This window comes from Pyrgilauda ruficollis, unplaced genomic scaffold (genome assembly GCF_017590135.1).
Source record: "Pyrgilauda ruficollis isolate IOZ18807 unplaced genomic scaffold, ASM1759013v1 scaffold2, whole genome shotgun sequence".
Taxonomy (NCBI): domain Eukaryota; kingdom Metazoa; phylum Chordata; class Aves; order Passeriformes; family Passeridae; genus Pyrgilauda; species Pyrgilauda ruficollis.
The window spans coordinates 29,835,512-29,859,159 of NW_024519206.1; the positions used below are offsets into that span (position 1 = coordinate 29,835,512).

General features: G+C 37.8%; 1 protein-coding gene across 4 annotated transcripts in view; it reads left to right on the forward strand.

Annotated features, from left to right (window-relative positions):
- TPK1 (thiamin pyrophosphokinase 1) overlaps nt 1–23,648 on the forward strand; it is a 302,583-nt gene that overhangs the window by 136,755 nt on the left and 142,180 nt on the right. For all 4 annotated transcript variants that reach the window (XM_041466832.1, XM_041466833.1, XM_041466830.1 and 1 more), the window contains one exon: nt 9,211–9,283. In XM_041466832.1, coding sequence (XP_041322766.1) covers nt 9,211–9,283 — 73 coding nt within the window. The remainder of the gene's footprint in view (nt 1–9,210; nt 9,284–23,648) is intronic.

Sequence of the window (23,648 nt, forward strand, 5' to 3'; positions counted from 1 at the left end):
GCTCCAGCCCACTGAAGACAGAAACCCTGGTATACTAAACACTTTTCCACCAATTCCTTCAGAGCTCTAAGCCTACCTTTCATATTTTCAATTAGTACAAACCTTAAAAGAATTTCTATTAAACTTCGCAATACCTTGTTGTCTAAATCACAAGTTCCAGAAAATGAAATACAGTCATCCATTGTACAGCTAAATTGCAGAGAAATGGGAGAATTCTCCCTTGAGTTTATCTGATGAAAGGGAGGGTGCTTTTTAGTAGAGGTTACTCCGCATCAAATAGAACCCAGCTCTCATTTTGTATGCGCATTTATCTTCTGCAGTCTCTCTAATTAATGCTGCAGCGCTGTGCTAGGCAAGAGATGCAGGTACCTTTTGAAATGCTAATGTTCTGCTGGAATATCCTGGTTGTCTGTCAGCTCTGGAGAAGCTGCAGCAGAGGTCAGCAGCAAAATGTTTAAAACTTCTGCCTCCCAGTGACTTACCCAGTTTCAGACATACAGAGACAACAGACTTCAAACAGCTGTCTGCTGCTCTGTGTCTGTTCTCCATTCCTTGCCACGTGGGCTTACACTCCCTAAAAACATGAAGTGATACGTTTTGTTCCTCTGTGTAGTCTGCGTGTTTTCAGTGCATTATTTCTCTGCAAATTTTTATAAACCTTAAGGGCTTGAAACTTGAAGGAATTAAGGTAATATGTTTAAGGTACTCAAGCACATCTTCACCAAAAATAAAAATGGTTTGCTCAGTGGCTGCTCTACAGGCAATCAGAGCCTAGGATAAAGAAGCATGTTCGATAACTGTATAGAATCAACTTTGCCTTTCAATAATTGTGTTGTAATCAGATGTTCTGGTTTTCTCCTGAAGACTTTTCTTATGAGTAGGTGTTCTTAAAACAAATTTTTATATGACAATACATTTTTCATGGCGGCCTACTTATAGCTAAGTGTAGAGGTGTCTCTTTTGTGGCCACAAAACAGAATATCCATCTATAAAGTGATGTGTATGTGAAAATCAGAAAAGAAAATGCAGGCCCCAAACAGAAAAAGCATAATATAACTTTTGAAAACCTGCAGATTTCCTCTTGTCTGCTTGAAACAAGTTGCTCAGTAGTGGGATAAATCTCTTCTCATTGTACTCATGACGCATTGTGTGGAAAGGGCTCTGGAGGATTTCTCCTGCAAGCTACTTACTTTCAGTTTCTAGCCCTGAAGAAGCAAAGGGCTTCTTCAAGCTCAACCTCCCCTGTAAAGATGTTCTTCCCTGGTTTTCTAAGTATGTAAACAGATGCTAAACTCCGAGCAGGTACTTCAGGTACTCAGGTGAAAGTAAGTAAAGTAATAGAAGCAGGGAAATCCCAGTGAATGTCTTTCATGTGTAACTTCTTACTGTTTGATTGTGCTCGACTTTTAAGTGTTCTTAGTGGTGTGAAAGTTCACAGAAAGGACACCTACAGTTTAAATACTAGTCATTCAAACTGACTTTTGAAATTGTATAGTTCAGTTTTCAAGCTGCACTGTAGATGTTGTTAGTAACTCTCTGATTAGGTGGAAAATTATAATAAGTGTGTTTCTAGCATTTATGGGAAAGAAGAGGAATTGTTTATCTTGTCTTGGAAAAGTCTGTTGCCTTGTAGCAGCAACATCTAAATTGGGTGGCACTCCATGAAGCCCTAAGCCTGCTGTGGCTTCTAGAGCCATCTTTTTGAGGGCCATCTTTAGTTTCTAAATCTGTTTGTGTACTTTGTGACTGCTCTAGTTTACCACATTTTAGGTCACATCCTTTTGATTCTTCATGCGCAGTATAAAATGTTAATAAATAATTTACATTTCATTAATGTAATGGATGCTTTTTCTCATTTTTTTGATCAAATTGCCATCTGTTGCTTTGATATGAAGAGGGAAAACTGTTTTGAGGGTCTTGTCAGCCTCTATCTTCTCAGTGAGTCAGATACCCTCACCTGTCAGAGGCTGCAGTGCTTATCTTCTCCCCCATTTCCTCTGGCTTTCAGTCCTAGAAGACTGGGGTCTGGCACTTCCAGACAAGTATTTATGCTTTGCTTGCATTCAAAATCATGTGCTTGTGGGTGACTCGTGGTGAGGCACTGGAATGTTTTTTGCCCCTGTGTTAATGTGCATCCCTCAGCCATGCTGCCCTATGCAAGGATGAAAACTCACAGCTTAGCTCCCTTTTTTAAATTCCTTTTGCCAGGGATCCAACAGCAAGGCATGGTGCTTGAGCCTGTGCAATGCTGAGTTGTGCTGAATAGCTTCAGCTTTAATTTGCTCTAAGATCATGTATTGCCATCAGCTATCCTTTATTTTAAGAAATACTTCAGTCTAAGAGTAATATAAACAAAACCACAGATACTTAGCAGCAGTCCCTGGGAGTTGCTTGTTCTGAGCATACTGAGTTTTTCATTAAGTACATGTACTTACCTGAACACAAGAGGATGTTCAGCACCATGGCAAACAAGTGAGTAATTCCTAAATCTCATAGCATGACTTATTTTCATATTGTCTCAATTGCAACTGGAGAAAAAAATTCAAATATTGACTATTAAAAAGAAAAATGTAACAGTTGTAGCTATCATTAACTCTCATCTTTGTCACTGAGGGACAATGTTTTGAGGCAGGGTGTAAGCTTCTTTGGATTTGCAATGATAATGGGAGAAAGTTGGCTCTCCCCTCTGGAAGATGCCCCGCTATGTGTGCTTTGCATATCAGTTTGAGCTGAAGGTAATATGCTCTTCAATTTATTTTAGATACTTTTTTATTATTTGCAAGGTGCCACTGCATACAAGACAAGCATAATTGAATGCATTGTTGCCTTCATATCTTTACACACTTTTGTCTTTAAATCGTAAGGTTTGCAAATGAAATAATAGTTATATGCTCTTTAACACTAAGTTCTTTAAAAAGTAAGGAAAAAAGAGGCTGCTTTTCAAGATTGCCTAGTATTCCAAGTACTTTTAACCACATAACTATCTGAGTGCAATATGCAGGTGTGCTAACAGCCTGTGCAAAGGGTTTGGGTTATCTGTGTATAGCTTGATGTATGCATATACTTGCTTTCTTTATTAAATTGATGTTTATAGTGCTGGTATTGTACCTCCTCCTTTTTTTCTTTTTTTTTTTTTTTTTTCTTAAGTCTTATTAAATCACATCTGGATTTACTGTGGTGTGCTGTTCGGGAATTGTTTTGTGTAAGCAATTGCATAATGAACATTAGGGTTTATTAAGGCCTTTGAAGAAAGCGTGGGAAATAGTTGGGGGTTTTTGTTGATGTTGTTATTCTCTCAATTCATACAGAACTAGCACATCACTGTCAGCACCACCCTACTACAAACATTGTATAGTGATAAGGGAGGTTTTGGGAATCAAAACAGCAGTGGTGGGAACCATGGAGTCAGAAAAATTAAGCTTACTGTCTTCAAGAGGGTCTTGTTTGGGAATTAGGGAGTGGGCAAGCTAATGACTGGGGTTTAGCTGTTTTTTAAAGCCTCATGGTAATGATAAGTTATGTAATCATTTGTGTCATCTGTTCAAGATAGATCAAACCAAAATTCTTTTCTATGGTCAGTTTGAATTCATTAATTGTATTGGTATTTTAGTGCTGGGCTTCTGAGCTGCAGGTGTGACCCTTTCTTGTGGTAACCTTGCAGGTAATGCATGAAAGTATTTATAGGTTGAATAGACATTAACTCTGAATATATCTCACTATCTGACATTTCTCCTTTACCCAGGAACTCACCTCTGTGCAGCTACTTGGAGCATCCAAATATGCTGCTCTGAGACAATATATAAAAGGCGCCTGCTCGTGCTGTGCATGTCTCTGAGAGTTAAAAAGGCACTTTGATCTTCACAGCAGATAACAGTATACTTTTGACAGATTTAAACAGACTTAACACTTTTCTAATGAGAACAGCCCTCACTTACTCTTTCTGTCAAGATGTCAGGAGGGCAAGCTGAAAGTGCACCTTAACAGTTAGCAAATATAGAGTTGAGAGCATTAACTTTTGTTCGTTGGGTTTTGGGGTTCTTTTTGTAAACTGTAATTTTAATGCTTATCCTGAAGTACCGCTAGAGAGTTTTATCTTCTGTATTCCCAAGTACTAGATGCTTACAAAAGTCAGAGCTGACTTTGCTTCACGTTCAGTCTGCAGCATTTTAGCCTCACTGATTTTTATTCCACAGGGATGTAGCTTGTGTGTGCCTATTAGTCCAGGATAAAATACACCCATTTTCAAATTTATTTTTAGTAGTGAAGAAAAAACATAGGGAACCCACTCTGTGCCCTCAGATGTTATGGCTGGGGGACACATGGTTTGTCTGCATGGGATTATTTTCTGTGCTGTAGCTGAAGGAATCAAAGGGTGTGCAGATACTGCCTTTAAATGCTCATGTCTCTGATGTTAACATTTGTTTTAAAAAGGTTAATTGCATGCAATTATGTGCTGAAGGAGCTGTATCACAAGAAAAGTCAATACTACTAGGAAACTGTAACTTTGAATTAATGATAGAGCTGAGCAGTTATGCCCAAGCATTTTATTTAAGAAGGCAGCATGGGTTTTTTAGTATAAACTGCTACAGTGTGATGGTTTTGTGTGGGTTTTTGTGGGTTTTCTTTTTCTTTTTCATAACTGTGTGAAAACGCATATTTAACACTTCACGCTGAATTCTTAAAGTGAGTGAATAAAGAAGCAAATATTCTGATGTTTTAAATTTAGCACTAGTGTTAAATATGTTAAATGTTCATGTTCATTAGTGCTGAATATTTTAAAACAATATTGCTGTGTCTGTTAGATATATTACTTGAAGGGAAAAGGCACAGTTGTGCTTGTTCACAGAGCCTCAGAGTATAATAATAGCTTTTATTCATTTTGTAATCTGTCTATGATAAGAATCAATTGCCACTTTATGGTACTGGTAACTAAAAATTTATTGGGGTAAATGGGAACTATGTCAAACTTGCTGGAATCTCTTTTTTTCCCTTGTTTTCCAGCCGAGGGTCCTGGGAGCTCATAAAACTGTTCAGTCAACATTCAGCCTTTATCCAATTTGTATAAATCGTCTAGCTGGCATCCATCCCAAACTGTTGAGAAATAGTGTTGTTTTTCCTTCCTAAGCTAGCTAAACTTTTAGAGGTTTCATGTGGAAACTATGGGGGCTTTAAAAGAAAGAAGTAAAAGAAGTTAGATAAAAGATAAGCAGTCTGGTATGGAGTGCCTTTGGATCCTTATCTGAAAGTAATCCTGGCCCTCAGGACTCCATACTCAGATGGATGCAGTAGGATTCTAAAAAATACCCTGATGAGGAAAAAAAAAAAAGCAAGTCCAAAGAAAACAGAAAGCACACACCTAAATCCAAACAAAATAAATCCTTCAACACACAGGAAAGCCAAAAGACATTGAAAAGAGTAAGAAAAACTCCAGTTGGCCCAAAACCTCTGAAGATTTTTTTGTTGCCCAGTGCCTGGTGTTATGCTTCTTGACAGCTCTAGAAAAGACTTCATAGACTAGGCTGATCTCACATGAATTTTGTACTTTCAGTCCCATTAGGATTAAGGATTTGGCTCACTCCTGATAAATGTCAATATAAAGCAGCAGAGAATCAAGCCAGCTGAGCTGGTCATGACCTTATATGCATAGTGATAATTAATAGCTAATGAGACTGATAAAATATGGTTCTGAAATGCAGTAGACTGCATCATCAGGACTGTTTAGAAATTAAAATTTTAAATTGCACTGGGAATTAAAGACATATTTTGCCATCATGGGCAAAAAGTTAAATTCCTTCACTAAAGGATGTGTGTCAGATATGTTACTGAAATATGTCATATTCAATACAGTTATGCATCAGAATAAGAATTATTCATTAATTTTAGTTCAGAGGGCAGGAAAACCTGGGTTAGACTAATATAATACCTGGTTTTAATCTGTACTTTAAATACGGGCAGCTGTTTTAACTTTTATGGAGAGGCTTTTCTTGTTACTTTTCTCCTGACATCATTTCTTCCACTCAAATAGAAGTAAGCTTGATGTGTGATTCTCCCAAACCTGTTCTCCTGCACCAGAGTCTGTACTCAGGAGTAAGTACAAAACTATATGAAAGCAAACCAGTGAAACCCAATTATTACAAAATATTGTTGAGTTACTTCAGTATGAAGTTTTTTTTTTCCATATAACTCTCAACTATTTCCCCTACTTCTATATCAGTGCTAACCTCTGAGGTTAGTCAGTCAAGAAGAATTCCTCACACAATGAGCCTTGTTCACTTGTGTTAGTTGGAAAGAGACTCAAGTCTGCTCACCGGATCAAGCAATTTGTTCCACAGAACTCAAAAAGGACTGTGTCAAATGCAGCCTTTGACTCTGTACTGAATGTTGGCTTACTTTTGTGTTGTAGCTGAGACAGAGACAATACAAAGCAACACACTCCATCTTCAGAAGGCTTCAAACCTACAGCATGGATGCTTTTTATACATTCTTACAAAACTCATAAGTTTGCACTTTACTAATTGGTCACGAGACACAAAAAAGTGCTTATTGGAATAGGCAGTTGCGGGTTTCTCTTATTTATCCTTCTTTCTTTCTTGGTTTCTTTGTCAACGACCTTGGTAGAGAGTTCTTTCGGGGGTAAACATGAATCTTCTTATCAAACATCTCTAGCTCACAGAAGTCGCTGTAAAACCTCTTCCACACTTTTGCTGGTTTGCATAGTCAGTGAGCTACAAAGAGCAGCCATCCTCCCTCTGAAGATAAAGCAGACATTTTTTCATGTTTGTGAAAGCAGACAGTGGAGTTGAGATTTACTGATTTTTTTTTTTAATTCATTAGGCATGTCTTTCTGGGTTTTCCTTGCTTCTGGTGTTTCTAAAAGGGAAGGAGAAAAGAAGAAGGAATTCTTCTCTTCATGATCATTAATGGGAGCCTTAGACATCTTGAAATTTTGAAGTCTCCAGTCACAATTCCTTATTCCCTTTAGTCACTTCTGGTTTTGTGGTTGCTCCAAGTGAGTGATTTAGAGAGGGTATGTTGATAATGGACATAGAGCTTCCTGGCAGAGGAGACATGTTCAGGAAGCACAGACAGGAGCCCCGGCAGAGCCCATGGAAGATGCCACTGAAATGCCTGTTCCTTCTGCTTGAAAAAATTCAAACTAGCTTTTGATTGGAAATTGCTTCACTTTGGATGAGAACAAAAGCTGTGAATGAGCACTTGATTCTTAGAAGACAGTTGTTTGGTTTTTTTGGCTAATTCTTCTCACAGTTATATCTCTTGAAGCATTCAGGAGAAATAGTTGATTATTTAAAAGCACTGTGATTTGTAGCTGCTGTAGAGAGGGGGAAAAAAAAGAAAAGGAAAAACACTTTTGGATTTATATATGGCATTATAGTAAGATAATCAGCTTTTTCATCCCAGTGGATGTCTTATGTCATATCAAGCTAGCATTCCATAACAACTGGCTGCTGTTTTTCCTGCCCAGCCTCCTGGAACACCTCCGGGGCTTGCATTCAGGGCCACCACTGAAATGCCTAGATTGAGTTTACTTTTTATGGCTCTATTTCAATCAGGAAAAAATAATTATAAAATAACAAATTGAAAGAGAATACCTGCAAGTTTTTAGGCTTGTTGTATTCAGTAAATATTTTATTAGGGAACTCATGGAAAGGTGAAAACCAACTATTTAAATTTTAACTTTTGAAAATGTGGTATTTTTTGTACATGGGAAAGGTCAGTCTTTACAATGAAGGAGCAAACCTAATTTTCTGTTTAGTTTTGAACCATACTGATGGAGGCATATGAAACAGAGCACTGAAGCATTTGTATTTCTCCTACTTGATTCCTGTGTCCTCATTCAAACCCAGTGCAGCAGGGACTGCCCTTCTCACTGCAATGAGTGTTGGACCATCACTTCTGGAGGGATTATTTTTAGAACATATCCTTTTATAACAACCTTAGTAATGGTGGAGAGCAGGGAGTTTGAAATGCCATAGTTGCACATGACTTGCACATAACTCACAGCACTTGTACTTACCAGCTTCTACTGGAGCAGCTTTCAGTTTTCAAAGAAAATGGTTGCCAGTGACCACGCGTCTCTTTTGAAATCTCTGCACGGACACAGAACATGAGATTTTTATAAGTTTTACTGATATGAGGAGTTTCTAGACCCTGCAGCATTCTTCTGAAATCATGTGGCACAAAAAATATACTCTGCTCAATTCCTTGTCACACAATTTAAGCTGGAAACTAATTTGCTAATGAACTGTCATCCCCATTGTAAAGTATGGTAGCCGTGGAGTTAACTAAAATCACAGCTTTACTTTCAAAACTCAGTGCAGCCTTATCTGTTGAAACAGTGGAAACACTCTCTCACCTGTCAGCTGCTTCTTAAAACTCAAGAAATTGTGCAAAATGGAAAGCTGTGTTGAGTGTTTTGGGGGGCATTGATATTTTTTGAAAAGATAGTCTTACAATGTTCTTTCTATAGCACAGGGGAAGTTTCCTTAGGAATTTGACACAAATTTATATAATAAATATTTTTAAGCATTCTGCAATTAAAAAGCTACATGTGGCAAGATAAGATAAATATCACAAAATTATTTCTATGTGCTTTGCAGCAATATTACTGTACAAATAACGGTTAGCAGTTGAAATTAAGTTCGTGTGAGTTAAAAATCACTGGGCATTTGGCTTCCATATTTTGGGAATATTGTTAATAATAGAGAAGAGTAGAAACAAGATGACATCACTAACAACTAAAATACAAATCCTTGAAACATTTATGGCATACCAGCTGTCCAAGAAGCATCATCATTTTCTGACAAATGATATTCTCTGAAGCTTGATATACAGCACTTTGATATGCTATTTCAAACACTTTGCTGACTGAACGATACATTTGAAAGATATTTGAAAGTTGTCTTTCTAGGACCAGACAAATACAAGTCTTACTGAGCTGGAGAGATATATAAGCATCTAAGCAATATGCAGCTCCCTCAGCAAAGGGACGACAGATTTACCAGTTTTACATTTTGTTTGTTACCTTTTTTTGTATCACCTCGCACCAACTTGCCTTAACATGCTTTTAAAGAACTCATGTTCTTTTAAGAAGATTAATGCTTGTACCTCAAAGCACTCTTGAGAAAATAAATATTAAATATAGTAAGCTGGATTAATTTTTCATTTCACTGCTCATTGCTTTCCTTTCAGCTTCTTGCCTGATTACATCAGTGGTGATTTTGATTCCATTCAGCCTGAAGTCAAGGAGTACTACAAGGTCAAGGTAAATTAAATCCCTTTGAATTTTTCTGTGATAGAGCATTGTAAGATCCAAGCCATTAGTGCTCCAGCTGGTCATGAAGTGATTCTGGCTTCATTGCTTCCTTTGAGGCTTCAGTTGTAAACACCTGAGAAGTTCTGCTTTGTGGTACTGTACTAAAATAAACACAGGAAGTGCAATACTGCCAGAATTCTGGGTGAGTTTTCATAGTATCAGGTGCTGAAATAGATCATATGGTGGTAGAGATTACAGCATCTAGAAACTAGGATAAAACTTCCTGAAAAATCTGTGACTTCTTTTGCATGGTGAGATACAGAGAAGTAAATATTAACTTACCATCATTCCCACCTGGTGAGTATCCACATACTTTCTAGAGAGAGTTTCTCGGTGTGCTATTTGTAGGATATGACTTTACCTTTTTAGAGGAAAGCTGTAGATGGAGAAAGCTGTCTCCTCACCCACTGAAGCATTGAATTACAGTCAACTACTTCTGCTACACTGGTGGAGTGACCTCATTAATGAGTTATTGGATAAATTCCTGCTTGTGTTAATTTATTTCCAGTGAGCAGCATAAATGTAAACTCACTTTTCTTAGGTCTTAGGGCTCAAAGTTCTGCTTTTAACTGACTCTTTGGTATTTAACACTTCACCTGCCTACTTGTTTAGGCTTTTGTGATAAGCACAGTTCTTCACCCTAGCATCCTGGACAGCAGGCTTCTGCAAATTCAGAGATTGCCTTGACAGGCCAGCTTACTGTTGCAGCAGGCTGCACTTGCAAGAGGAGTGTTTGACCCTTCTGAAGTAGTTGACTTAGTCTGCTGCTGATTCATATATAAGAATGAAATTTGCCTAAAATCTTTCCTGGTGGACTTGGGATCAAATGGTTAGAACAAAAGGTTTCAAACTGTGAGGGGAGAGCTGGAGGAGTGTGTAGAGCAGGGTTATATTCTCTCTCTGGGCCCTTTGGGGTTTTATTTCCATATTCTACCCCGTTTTTTAGGATGGAGAAGTGTGTGGTGGCTCTTCATCTGTAGGAGAACATCTCAAAAAAAAATGCTCAGGAATCTAAATTAAGCTTGGGAAGTGAAAATAGGATAAAAATCTTTGGCTTAATACTGTTCACTACAGACTGAAAATTCATGATCTGTGAATAAATGAATCCAAGAAGTATTTGGACAGCAGTCTTGGGCACATGGTGTGACTCTTGGGGATGATGCTGTGCAGGGCTGGGAGTTGGACTCACTGATCTTTGTGGGTCCCTTCCAACTCAGCTTCTTCTGTGATTCTGTGAGTCTGTAAAAGGGGAAACTGCAAAATTATCTGCTCTGTTTGGCATGGACATGGGCAACCCCCAACACCAACACAGGCTGGGGGATGCACAGATCAAGAGCAGCCTTGGGGAGAAGGATCTGGGGGTGCTGCTGGATGAGAGGCTGGACATGACCCAGCCATGTGCACTGACAGCCCAGAGAGACAAAGGTGTCCTGGGCTGCCTCCAAAGCAGCGTGACCAGAAGGGTGAGGGAGGGGATTCTGCCCCTCTGCTCCTCTCTGTGAGACCCCTCCTGCAGTGCTGCATCCAGAGCTGGGGTCCCCAGCACAGGAAGGACATGAACCTGTTGGAATGAGTCCAGAGGAGGACACCAAGATGATTAGTGGGGTGAAGGGATCAGGCGATGAGGAAAGGCTGAGAGAATTGGGATGGTTTGGCCTGGAAAACAGAAGGCTTCTGAGTGACCTAAATGGAACCTTTCAGTACCTGAAAGGAGCATAAAAGAAAGATGGAGACTTTTTACAAGAGTATAGTGACAGGACTAGTGGGAATGGCTTTGAATCGATAGTAGGTTTAGATTAGATATTAGGAAGATGGTGAGGGTGTTGAGACACTGGAAGAGGTTGTCAAAGGACATGAACCTGTTGGAATGAGTCCAGAGGAGGACACCAAGATGATTAGTGGGGTGAAGGGATCAGGCGATGAGGAAAGGCTGAGAGAATTGGGATGGTTTGGCCTGGAAAACAGAAGGCTTCTGAGTGACCTAAATGGAACCTTTCAGTACCTGAAGGGAGCATAAAAGAAAGATGGAGACTTTTTACAAGAGTATAGTGACAGGACTAGTGGGAATGGCTTTGAATCGATAGTAGGTTTAGATTAGATATTAGGAAGATGGTGAGGGTGTTGAGACACTGGAAGAGGTTGTCAAGAGAAGCTGTGGTTGCCCCACCCTTGGCAGTGTTCAAGGCCAGGTTGGATGGGACTCTGAGCAACCTGGTCTAGTGGAAGGTGTCCCTGTCCATGGAACTTGATGTTCTTCAGGGTTTCTTCCAACCTGAATCATTCTATGATTCTGCAATTAATGCTTATATGGAACAGCATGCTGGTAGGTAGCTAAGTCCTACCAAAGAATGCAAGTTAAGGATCATTCAACAGAGAGAGGGAAGATGGAAGAGGAAGGAGATGGAAGAATACAGTAGGTATTAATGACCATTTTTCAGAGGGATTACTTTTCTGACCATAGCATCCTTTTTGTCAGCTAAGTTGCATCTTACTGGTGTTACGCAGTTTACATCTTTCTATGAACACATAGTGAATCTTTCTGCTTCATACAGAGTTAATATATCTATGCAAGGATTGAGCTGATAGGCTGCAAAGGAAGAAGTAATTAATCAGGATTTGGAGGTGTAATGAACAGCATCATCTAGCCTAAGAATCCTTGCCTGGGGTCTTCATACAAGACTGAGGAAAATGCAAATAGACCTTAGAATTTTAAGTTTGGGTGTACATAGTAGCAATAATAATTTTTTGCATTTTTAAATTAACTTCCCATAATCAGAAAACTAGAATGGTAAGTATGGGTGAGTGTCTAAGGAGATCTTGAGCAAACAATGTAATAAAACACAGGAACTGGAGAGAGGTGTATATTTCTTCTCTTATAAAGCATATTGTTCGTTAAAGCACCCTCTGTAGTCCAGACAATTTCCAAAGTCTCTGTCTTTTGGAAATGCTGTATGTGTTCATGACCCAAAATATATTAGCACTGCTTAAAACAGGCTGTGGGAGTAGATCAGGTGAGTAGATCAGTGTAGCACCATTGACTTTCGGGAAGCATCATGTTGTCAATTACAGTTGCTTCCCATACCATCCTTCCTTACTCAAGTGCAGATTACACCCAGAGACCAAGGTAAGCTACTATCATTAGATAATATTACTGTATTGTTTCAAATATTCTCTTTTATCAATTTATAAAGGCTACCTATAATGGCAGAAATTAATGCATTGTGGCATTTTCTACCTGTCTGAAGATATCCTGCCACTGCTTAAGAGTTACTTTTTCATAGTAAAGCTTATGGATGTTAATTACTGAGCTATACAACATTATGATATGCAAGAGTTTGTGTCGAAGACAGCCCAGTGTAGTGCTGGGTAAGTAGTGGGGTGTATTAAACTCAGTGCAGGAAACTAATTGTTTTGGGAAGCATTGTCTATAGCAGTTGTGTCATCATCATGGCACAGTAACAGCCTGCCTTGACTCTTCATCACACCAGCTTCATGCCAGGACATTGCTCCTGGACTTGGAAGGTTTTTTACCTCATTTAAGTGATGAAAGCAGGGAGATTTTTGTCACTGCAGGAAGACATGGCATACAGATTCCCAAAACCAAGGGGTTTTACTGAATGGGCTACATTTAAGCCAGTTGCTCTGGTGTTTTTATTTGAGTAGGGATTACAAAACAAGTGTTTCCATTTTCCCTTTAGGAGGACAATCACTATTGTATTGGGGAACCTTATTTAAACAAAAGTCATAAGCATGAAGCAAATAAATCCATTTTATCTCTGTTAGGTGTCATATGCCATAGTGAAGAGACCTAAAGGCATAAGTTCTGCTTTGGAAAATAACTGTAACAGACATCTGAGTGTGAGGAGTGAGGAGCTAGGCATTCCTTTTGGGAGAAAATAAGTAAGCATGTGTCAGAGGTTATTCAGCTTTACTTTTTATTTTCTGTGGTCTTGGTTTTGCCTGATTGGCTTGTCAAGGATGTATTAAAATTTATTGAAATATTAGAGATGATTTCCCCCATTTCTTAGAGTTAAGTAATGTTAAAACTGGCTAAAACTGCACCACAACTGAAAACGAAATATCATATTTAACATTTCTTTCTAAAATCATATTGCACTATAAATGAAGGATAAAGAATAGCAATTTAGTACTCTTTATTCTGTGTATTTTCTGTCATTGTTAAAATAGAAATTCAGAAGAGATTTTGTACTTTCATGATAAATATGCATGTGCATGTGATCCCATAGTAGATGCACTGGCATTCTTTCTCTGTACAGTCTGAAGTGCATTGGAAATGACACTGCACAAAGCAGGGAGGATTTGTGATGATATTTCTGTCATTGGAGTTTTATCCTTTTCTTGCTTTAGCTGAATGTTTCTATTATTGAGACCTTTTAAACATTGCTTTGAAGTTAAAGCAGCCATTTGTATTGTTATGCCTCAAACAAGATTCTGTTTCTGAAGTCTTAAGTCCAAAGACATTATCTAAAATTACACCAAATCTGTACTTACGCCTAGAAGCAGAAAGTTGAATCCAATGTTCTTTGAAATCCAGGCTATGCTATTTATTAAAAATCCAGTTTGGCTTTCCCGCCAAGCAAGCTTCATGTGCCTTGAAAGGCTGCTGCACACTTAGTAGGCTCTACTTCAGATGTGTAATTAAATGCTGTGAATTTACTTACAAATCCATTTCTTTTCCTGTTCTTTTTTCTTTTTAAGTCCTGTAGAGCTGCTTATTTTTGCAGGCAGTTCTGCAGCTGTAGCACTTTCTCTTTCCTATTTTCATTTCCAAGGCTAATGGTTATCAGAGCTGTAAAAAAGTTTAATAGGTAGGGTGTGGGTATTGTATTTTTGTTCTGTGATGATGCACCTATAATTAGATTTACAAAATGTATTGGTAACACTGATGTAGTGCTTTTATGTCTCTCTAACTTCTACACTTTCTGGATAAACTGCACATTTTAGGCCATGTTTCCTGCTTGCTTTCCAAGGCCAAACATTTTAATAATTTTATGATATCACAGTGTTAATTTATTTGCTTGAGTTATATTACTATAATTTAAAACAAAGAAAACCATTAAGTTTTTATGTGCCTATTTTAATTTATCTTTTTTTATTTTTTTATTTTATCCCTAAATGTTACTTTTTTTCCTAGCACTAATTTTTAATACAGGATGAGACTTCAGATATTAAAATGCTTGACTCATTTACAGCATTCTTGCTAGACTGAACAGTTATCTAAGAAAAACATGGTTTATTTTAGGGCCTGGTTGTTTTAAGGTTTCAGAAGGAACTCTAAAATTTGTGCAAGTGGATCTGAAACAATTCACTCTTGCTGTTGGACTGCCTACTTCTGCTTGACATTCACTATTTAAGCTTCCAAGCAATCCCTTGGTTAATATGTTCTGCTGACAACATCTTTGGCAAGTATAAAAAGTGCTGTGACTACCTCAACTCTGCTTCTGATGTGTTGAGGGTGCCTGGTGCCACCTGGACTTAGATCCAAGTTGTAGGTTTTTTTGTACTGATGTACACTTGTTGAAAGAGTCTTAGTGTCTTAATATAGATAGAGGTTCATCAAATCAAAATTATTTATAAATCTGATTTGGTCCTGCTATTAATAGTTCAAACTGTGTATTACTGTATAAGCAATTTAGGATTTTAGACTGGAAGCTTTCCAGATATCTTAGTTGTGTAATTATTCAACAGGAGCTTTCACAAATGGTTCCATTCTTGAATAGTATGTCAGAGGTCTTGTCAAGATTGTGTTTTCAAGTGACTTGTCTAGGTGAATCTGGTTATGTGGATTTCTTATTCATGCTAAATGAAAGTAACAATATCTCAATGTTCCAGATATGTCATAAATTTGTACAAGATTCTGTGCTTGGTGGCACTTTTGTGAAGGTGAACATGACAGACAGTCACAGTAGGTCAGATCAAAGGTTCATTCAACTGGGCCAGAACAGAATACTGTTGAAAGCAAAAGTATGCACAGTGGGGTTTCTTTGATACAGTTTTTCATCATGCTCTAATGTGTTGCTTAAAGATTTCCTATGTCTTTGTGTTTAATAGCTTCATAGATTGATTTAATTTTCCCCAAAATTAGTCTACTCCCTTTTCTTCACACTACATTGATGAGAATGCAAGTACACATAAAAAAAAAAAACCAAAAAATCCCCAAGAAACAAAATAAAACGAACTCAAACAAACAAACTAATCCTTGGCAATGTGTTCCCTAGTTTGTTTGCAGTTAAGAAAAATCTGTCTTTTGGTTGTTTTTTTGGCTTTGAGCTTTACTTTTTGATAGTTATATTTGAGTGTCTTGAAGTCTTGTATTGTGATAAAGAGTGGATAAATATACATCAACCACCTTTTCAGTGCAGTTCTGCTTGTATTGGAATGATTGTCCCTAATGACTAACATTCCCATAGGTATGTAGGGGTGTGTGCACAACTAAGACAGTGAAATATGACATATGCCATCAACTTTACAGTTTAAAATTAAGTACAACCCGTACAGATGTTTTCTGTCCTGCTGAGTTAATATATGTAAAATGTCTGATAAGTCCAAAAGAATTTTTCTTAAATCAAACGATTTCAGGAGCTTGCACTGAGCTGTTCTTTATGTGCCTTTAAAAAACAATCTCAAAAAAATGTCTGTCCAGTTCTAGATCACTCTTTATGCTTTCACTAAGGTAGCACCTTACAAAAAACTGTATTTGTTTAAATGCAGATGAGATTTGGGAGGAGTGGGTGGGGAAGTCAAAACAAATTCAATTATGCAGGCCTGCATCTTTCTAAGTAATGTGTGTTCTTTCTGTCTGAATTGCACGTCACTCCTTTTGAACCTGAAGAAACAGCTAAGTCCTACTTCTGTTGAGATGTAGTATCAGTGAGAATCTTGTAGTTTTGAGGTCATTGAGAGCTACCATATATGTTTATTAGAGCCTGAGTCAGTCCCTAATTTACACAGGATTTTACAGGAGATTTAACGCAGGAAATTACAGGAGATTTGAGAATTTAATTTGGGCAAATTCTCATTCCTTAAAAAAAGTATTACTCTATTTTCCTTTGCAGTATTTTGCAGCTTGCAATTTAGTTTTTGGAGACAGTATATAGAAATTAAGAGATCAAACTTATATTTTAGATGGTTTGTCTTTCTTTTGCTTAGATTTGAAATGACAATTATTTCCTCATTATAAGTTGCTTGCTTTCTTCTTGCAAGTGCTTTAGCTGAAGCTCAACTGCTTGACAGTAGAATATGAAAGAAAACAGTGCACCATATAACAAAAATTATGGTGGTGGTATTTTAGTCTTGCATCCAATTTCAGTTTAATATTATGTTGCAGTATAAGATTTATTTCTCCCTTCCATTGGTTATGGCCCGAGGAAGGGAAAGGGTAGAATCTATATTGCATTAGACATTTGAGTTACTTTCAAGAGTTTTAAAAAATTTAATCTGGTGTTAATCTCTGAAAGAAGTCATTACTCTGATCTGTCAGCCTGTGATGGAGAAAATAACAGAAAAGTTTAAAAAATAGGAATGCATTGAATGAACTTCATTTCTAATGCAAGGAATAAAAAAGGTATTTTAAACAATGACAGCTTAATCTGGAGAAGGAAATTGAGCAGTTATTTTGTGATTAAGCCTCTTCACACAAAAGAGACAACTTTGATATGATACTAGAGGCTGAAGACTCAGATTATAGGGCATTTTAGATGTAAATCTGAAGAACCCACAATCTCATAGCTCATAGTCCTGCAAACTCAAGTACAGCCCAGATGTCCTGTGGGATTTATGGGGTGGATTTTGTTGTGTGGTAGCTCACAAGCTAGCCAAAGCACAAGTCTGGCCAGAAACAGGTACTCAAACATGATCATTGACCAAGAAAAGTGATGCCAAAAATCCTGGTGTTACCATTTTTAAGTATTTTTAGAAGCAACTTGTCAGCCTGTGCAAATGATTATATTGTGCATCTTGTCAAAGAGCAGTCAGCTCTCATTTCAGAAGCAGAGTGAAAAGATGCAATCTGTTGCTCATTTTGAAGTAGGAAGGTTTGTGGGTGGGCTGCAGGAGAAGGAGGAGGAAGAGGAGGAGGAATGCTTCTGACATGCTTTGAGGGACCTGTAGTAAGCATGGTGGAGAGTGAGTTCCCTCGCTTTAAAAGGAGTATGTGGGCTACTCTGGATCATTCTCCCTCACGTCCAGACTCCAGAGGCAGATTCACCAAGGCCACCATTTGCTTCTTCATCTTTGATACAGCTATGAACTTAAAAAGGCAATAAATTGGGACACATGGCCCAGGGATTGCATGTCTTAAATTTCCAAAAAGTTGCCCAAGTGGTGCTTGTACTTCACATACAGAAATACAATTACAAAGCCTCAAGGATGACAGTCCAGCTGAAATAAGGTTCGATTGGTTCAGTTTGTGTTCACACAGAAGATGAGTGCTCTACCAGCCACCAAATGGAAAAGAAAGAAAATTATGTGTATTGTCCGAGTAGAGAAGTTAAATGCTTTGTACCTTTACAGTGAGACAAAGAATGAGCTAAAGCTGCCAAATTTGCACTTGCCTGTGTTAGTTCACCAAGCCATGGAAGTTTATTTATAAACCAAGACAGAAGTAGAGTCCAACAGGAAAATTCAAGTGCAGCTAATGGAGCACAGATAGTTATTTTTACTAATTGAATTTTGAGTTGGTCAAAAACATGCAAAATACAAGGTCTGTTTTTATAGCTGCACTCAGTGCAAGATGGTAAAAGTTACATTCAGGTATACCAGGAAGAAACTTAATTAAGATGTAATTTTTGAAAGAAGGTATTAGTGGCAGAGAAATACCATTACAGGGGGTGGAGGGGAAGGAAAGAACTTCAGTTCTGGCAGCTTTAATTACAATTGGGCAAGGAAATTTCTGCAAATTGGAGCATTTCTCATACTTACCTTTCGTGGTACTGTCTCCTTTTATTTTTCTGACTGTAAAATACTTTTGGATCCTTGCTGTTTTCCCTGTCATCAGCAAGCTCATTTGAAGCTGTTTTGGTGTTTCAATTCCGCTGTTTTCCTTGATTGCTCAGCAGAGTCCAGTAAACAGGTCTTGGATGAAGCTTTGATAAGCTGATGTGCAGGAAAATCAGCTGAAATCTGTCCAGTCTTAAGATTGAGTTAGTTTGCTTTCTGGTGTACTGTTGGATTCCCTTCAGCTGAAGAAGCTATGATGGTCTTTGATAAAAAGTTCTGCAAGTGAAGTACATTTGGAGTTATAATTAGAAATGGAAACAGTCCCTTATGACATGAGTTAAGAAAGAAGAATTAAATGTTGGGGAGAGGAAAATGAGGAATGAAAACTGAGGAAAAAAACAGAGACTCTTTAAAAAGTTAGGAGAAGGTAAGCATTTTAAGAGAGAAAAATAAAGGTAGGAGCAGAGAGAAGGAAAGAGAACTGGATAGACATAGAAAAAATTCCCAGACACATCAGGAAATTAAATCTGCTGTCACTTTTTTGCGGTTGTGAAGAAATGACTGGGATAAAATAAGCACACACACATGGATACCATATTTTTTTAATTTTAAAAGTAAAGATTTTCATTTTATTAGGAAGGAGTGCAGAGTGGTTGGTTTTGGTGGTTTTCTTTGGGTTTGTTTTTTTTGGGGGGAGTTGTTTGTTTGTTTGGTTGGTTTTCAAATCTTTTTGTTTGAAGTTAAAATAGGACTTTAAATAAGTTTATTCCATCCTTGACTAGGCTTTGATGGGAGAGAGTCATCTGTGAAGAATAAAAATCCTACAAGGAGCTAAAAGTTTAACAAACTACAATGAAGGTTTGAATGTATTTACAGTAAATTTGCAGGTGTAAATTTACTTTGCAGTTAATTGATAATAACCCTTTGAGTCATAAATTGTCAACTCACCAGAAGTTGCTGGTTAACATTACCAGAACTCAGTTAACCAGTTAACAGTCTTTGGGATTTTAAGATACATTTCCTAGTGGAAATATTAACAGTTACAGTAGTGGAGCATACTCAAGCCTCAGAGCATGTTCTGTATCCTGTATTTTTTGAAGGTTTTTTGGAGCAAATAAATGTACTCATGAATACCTAACATACTTGCAGAAGTGCATTTCTGGTCTGCCACCAACAGCTTTTACAGCTGAGTGTGAGGAAGGTCTCTAGAAGGATTCACCAAAATCTTTTCCTCAATAAGGTTATATTCTTGATATCTTGAGTTCATCCCAGACTAGAAGTGGGCCATAGGGAAGGAGGAAACTGTGAATATCACAGGTCAGCTTCTATTATATTCTCCCGCTCATAAGATAAGAGAGAGAGTTGAGAAGGTCTGACACTCCTTTAGGTGTTTTTCCTTCTTAAGAGCTCCATTGAGATTCCAGAAGAGCTCTGGTCCCACATGAGTTTGAGCAAGTGTGGTGTGGTGTGAGGGCCAGGGTGTTGAAGGGAATGTTTTTCTCAACAACAGTGGAATCAATTCACACATATTCCAGCTAAAAAATATGTTTTGCCTGATCTTGGACAGGGATGGGGAGAAGTTTTCAAATACTTTTTGTAATTTGTTGTGTTTGGACAAGCTAACTCCTCCTCTTCCCAGGCAGTTACAGATTCAAGCACATGCTTTTCCTTTACTTACTGAGTTTCTATATGCTTCAGTCCTTGTGCCACCCTCATTGGACTGCCTTGGCTGTGGTTTGCAGTCTTGGGCTGCACACAGTGACTGCCAAAGAGCCATTCCCACAATCCAGGAATAGTTAGAAACAGTTCAGCCACAAGTGACAACCTTCCCCCCTCATTTTACCATTTCTATGGATTTTCACATACCCTGAAATGCAAATAGCCCATTGTGGCCAGACTCAGTTTCTTTCTGCTTTGCTCCCCTTCTGTAGAAGAGCACTTTTCTAGCTGTGAACCTTCAGCATTTCAGTGCCTTAAATGCAAAACAACCTTCTTGCTTCACTGGACAGTCTTTCCAAACTCTTTTTCATCAAAAATAATTGCTTTCTTCGAATTGACTTCAGTTTGCGATGAAGAATTTTTTATAGTCCTTAGCATTAGGCTTCCAGATAAAGTGTAATGCCATGCAGCAGTGTCCTGGTGTGAAATGCTGTTCCTATCCAAGTCAATGCCAGTTACTCTGATTGTGGCAGGATTTTCAGGATGGATCCTCCCCAAGCAAACCATATGCAGAGAGAAGGCCAAAAGCCATGGTAAGATCTCAGATCATTTGTTAGAGTTAATAAAAGGAAGTAATTGATAAATTTTCAGCTGATTTAGGAGAAATTATTTAAGACATATTTGTGACAAATGGCAAGGCTTTCAGGATTTTGTGCAGGGAAATAGGGTACACAGCTTTAAGAGTGAAAGTCAGTGATTCTTCAGTGGTTGTGTCCTCCTGTACAGAATACAGGACAGCCTCATGTAATGTTTTGATGTGTCAGTGCTATGTCTCAATGCCTTTGCAGCTCTGAAGTTTGAGCAGATTCATAGAGTGAGAATGAAAGTGATATGAGAAAGAGAGAATAATTGCATTTGACATTTTTTGACACGTTCTTCTTGAACTTGGTTCTATATAGTGTGAAAAATATAAGTGTGGGTTGACAGCTTATAGATGCTTTGGGATAACTCAGAACTCCCTGTGGCAGGAGGAAAGTGTGGTGGACTGGTTAGATTTGGGAATGAAATAGTATGAAAAGTTTAAGGTCCCTTAGGGAGCACTATTTATCATTTATGTGATGTACTTTTAGTGGCAAAATCAGGATGTTTTGAAGGGTTAGGGTAGATATGATATGGTTTGATAAATTTTGGGAAAATTTGTAAAGATGAGGTGTCCCCATATCATATAACTGGTGTTTACACTGCCTTTCTTTTAGTTAAATTCACTTTTAAAGAAGCTGCACAAAAGTTACTGTAAGGTCCAATGCCTTCCAATCCTGTTATCTGTTAATAGATCAGCTATTTCTTTTCACTACAGGCCATCCCACTCTCCTACCTTTTATTTTCTCACTATTTACAATGATTCACTAGTTTAAAATAATGGATCCTGAGACCTCTTGCTGAGAGTTTTGTCTGAGGTATGAATAAAGAGCATTATAGCTGGACAAAAAAATGGAGTTAAAACATGACAGGAGAGCCAGACTTTGAAACTGCACCCTCAAAAATGCATTCATTGAATGTATTTGTGTAATAATGAGTGGAGCAGTACACAGACATGCTTTCTAAATGTCTCCCATCCTTGGAAATTATATTGATGAGGTTATGAAATCCCAGACATTTCAACCCCAAATTGTGTGCCTGAGAGTAGGGAGCCCAACTTTGGTCTTTGAGGATTCAGTGGAAGGTGTTTAAGATGCAGTTAACTAGGACTGCAGGCAGCAAGTGTGATGAGACAGAAGGTCTCTTCCAGTTGCTGTGTTGGCCGATAAGACAGTTGTGGAAGTCTGCTTGTCAGATACTTGTGTGAGTATCTGATTTAGAAACATACAGTGCCATCTACCTACTTTTCAGCAGTTAATAAATATGTGGCCACTACCTTTTGTATTACTATCACAAATTTACAAGAACAAGCCTGATTTGAAAGATAAACCCACAGGTTTTATATTTCACTAAATTCATGCATTTCTCTTTAAAGTAGACTTAATTGAAATTAATAATGTGGCACTTTCTTGATAAATTTGTCAGTTTGGCTTAAAATCATACAAAGTAAATTAAAAAGCTTTTTAAAATATGAACTGCTGAAAGTTAAGGGGAACAGACAGAACTGGCCACCTTACTAGCTCAGCATTTGAATATAGAGTAAGCTAAAGAAGGTTTTGATGGGGGATTACTGTAGAGTCAAAGATTTTTTATCATTATTATTATTTTATTGTAGTAATTTAATTTCAGTTCCATGCTTAGATTTGAAAAAGTAAAATGGTTTATTTTCTCTTTCAGTGTATGAATAAAAATGAGTTATGAGATGATGATAAATACAGAAGGGCTTGGTGATAAGTGATCAACATTATCTCTAGCTCCTGAGTTTAACCAGTAAATCAGTTATTTTTTTAAATGCAAAATGTGGTGAGATAAGCATATTTATGTCTCTGTGGAATATTTGTGTCTCTGTATGATATAAAATTGTTTTATTTAGTAAAGGGTAAAGACCCAAACTTGGGGCCAGAGCTCGGAACAGAGGGAAGTACAATAATATGTGAATTGGAGTGGTAGTTGGTCACTATATGTAACCCAGCTAGAAAATTGGATGATGTCAGCAAGGACTAACTACAATGCTTTATTGCCTATTATACAAAAAAACTTGGCAGCAAAATAGAAGTACTAAGGCAATTATTATTGCTATTCAGATAGATTTTTACATCTTTACTGGAAATATGGTGAAGTGGCAGGCAAGGATTAAATAGAGATATTACATTATTAAAAAGAAAAGAAGGTTAATGTGAAATTACTTTATATGTTTATGATGGGCTAAAAATCAGGTCAGCTGGTTTGTACTCATGTTTATGGGCATGAGGGGAAAAAAATTCAATTTAAATGGTAAAACCCAGGTATACCTGATTGGTGGATGGCAGATTATATTTCAGTATGCAGTCTCTGAAGAAATGGGATTATGTATTATTTTCAATATTGTTCTGGTAGACAGTAAAACATTTCTGGTACATTTGGGGACCAAAGTAATTTCTGGACAGAATGATAAGAAGTTGGTTTGTGAACTGTGGACATGAACAGTAAGTCTGTGAGGTCTGTACTGTACTTTAGTTTTGGGGGTTTATTTATAAATCTTATGTAACTGTATTTCAAAAGGAAAATGCCTTGAGAAATTGAAAACAGAAGGCCATCTGTAGAGGAGCTCTTGCACTAAAGAAAGAGAAGGCAAATTTTCATCCCTTTTGTCTTTACAACTTCTACCTGGAACTGGTTTGCAAGGAAAAGGTAAAAGACAAGGAAGACTTCAAATATAACCATGTGATCTCGGAAAGGAAACTAAGAAGTGTGAAGCATGGAAGAGGAGTAGGGATGATGAGCAAAAATACAGGTGATTTAGAGCTCTCTTCTGTCAGCTCCACCTGTAGCAATGGATACTTTGGTTACTTAGAAAATGCACAAAGGTGAAGTCAAACTGACTCATGAGGGCAGCATGGTTATTGAAGAGAACACTCCATGGCAAAACAAAACCTGCCTAAAGCTTTGGGAAAGAGGACAAGAGAGGAAGTCGGGGAAAAGCACACTGGCTAACAGAAGAAGCACATGGAAGTGAAAATCCCTGTTGTTACCAGAAAGTGCCAGCTATACGCTGGGCATTACCTGCTCGACCTCCTGT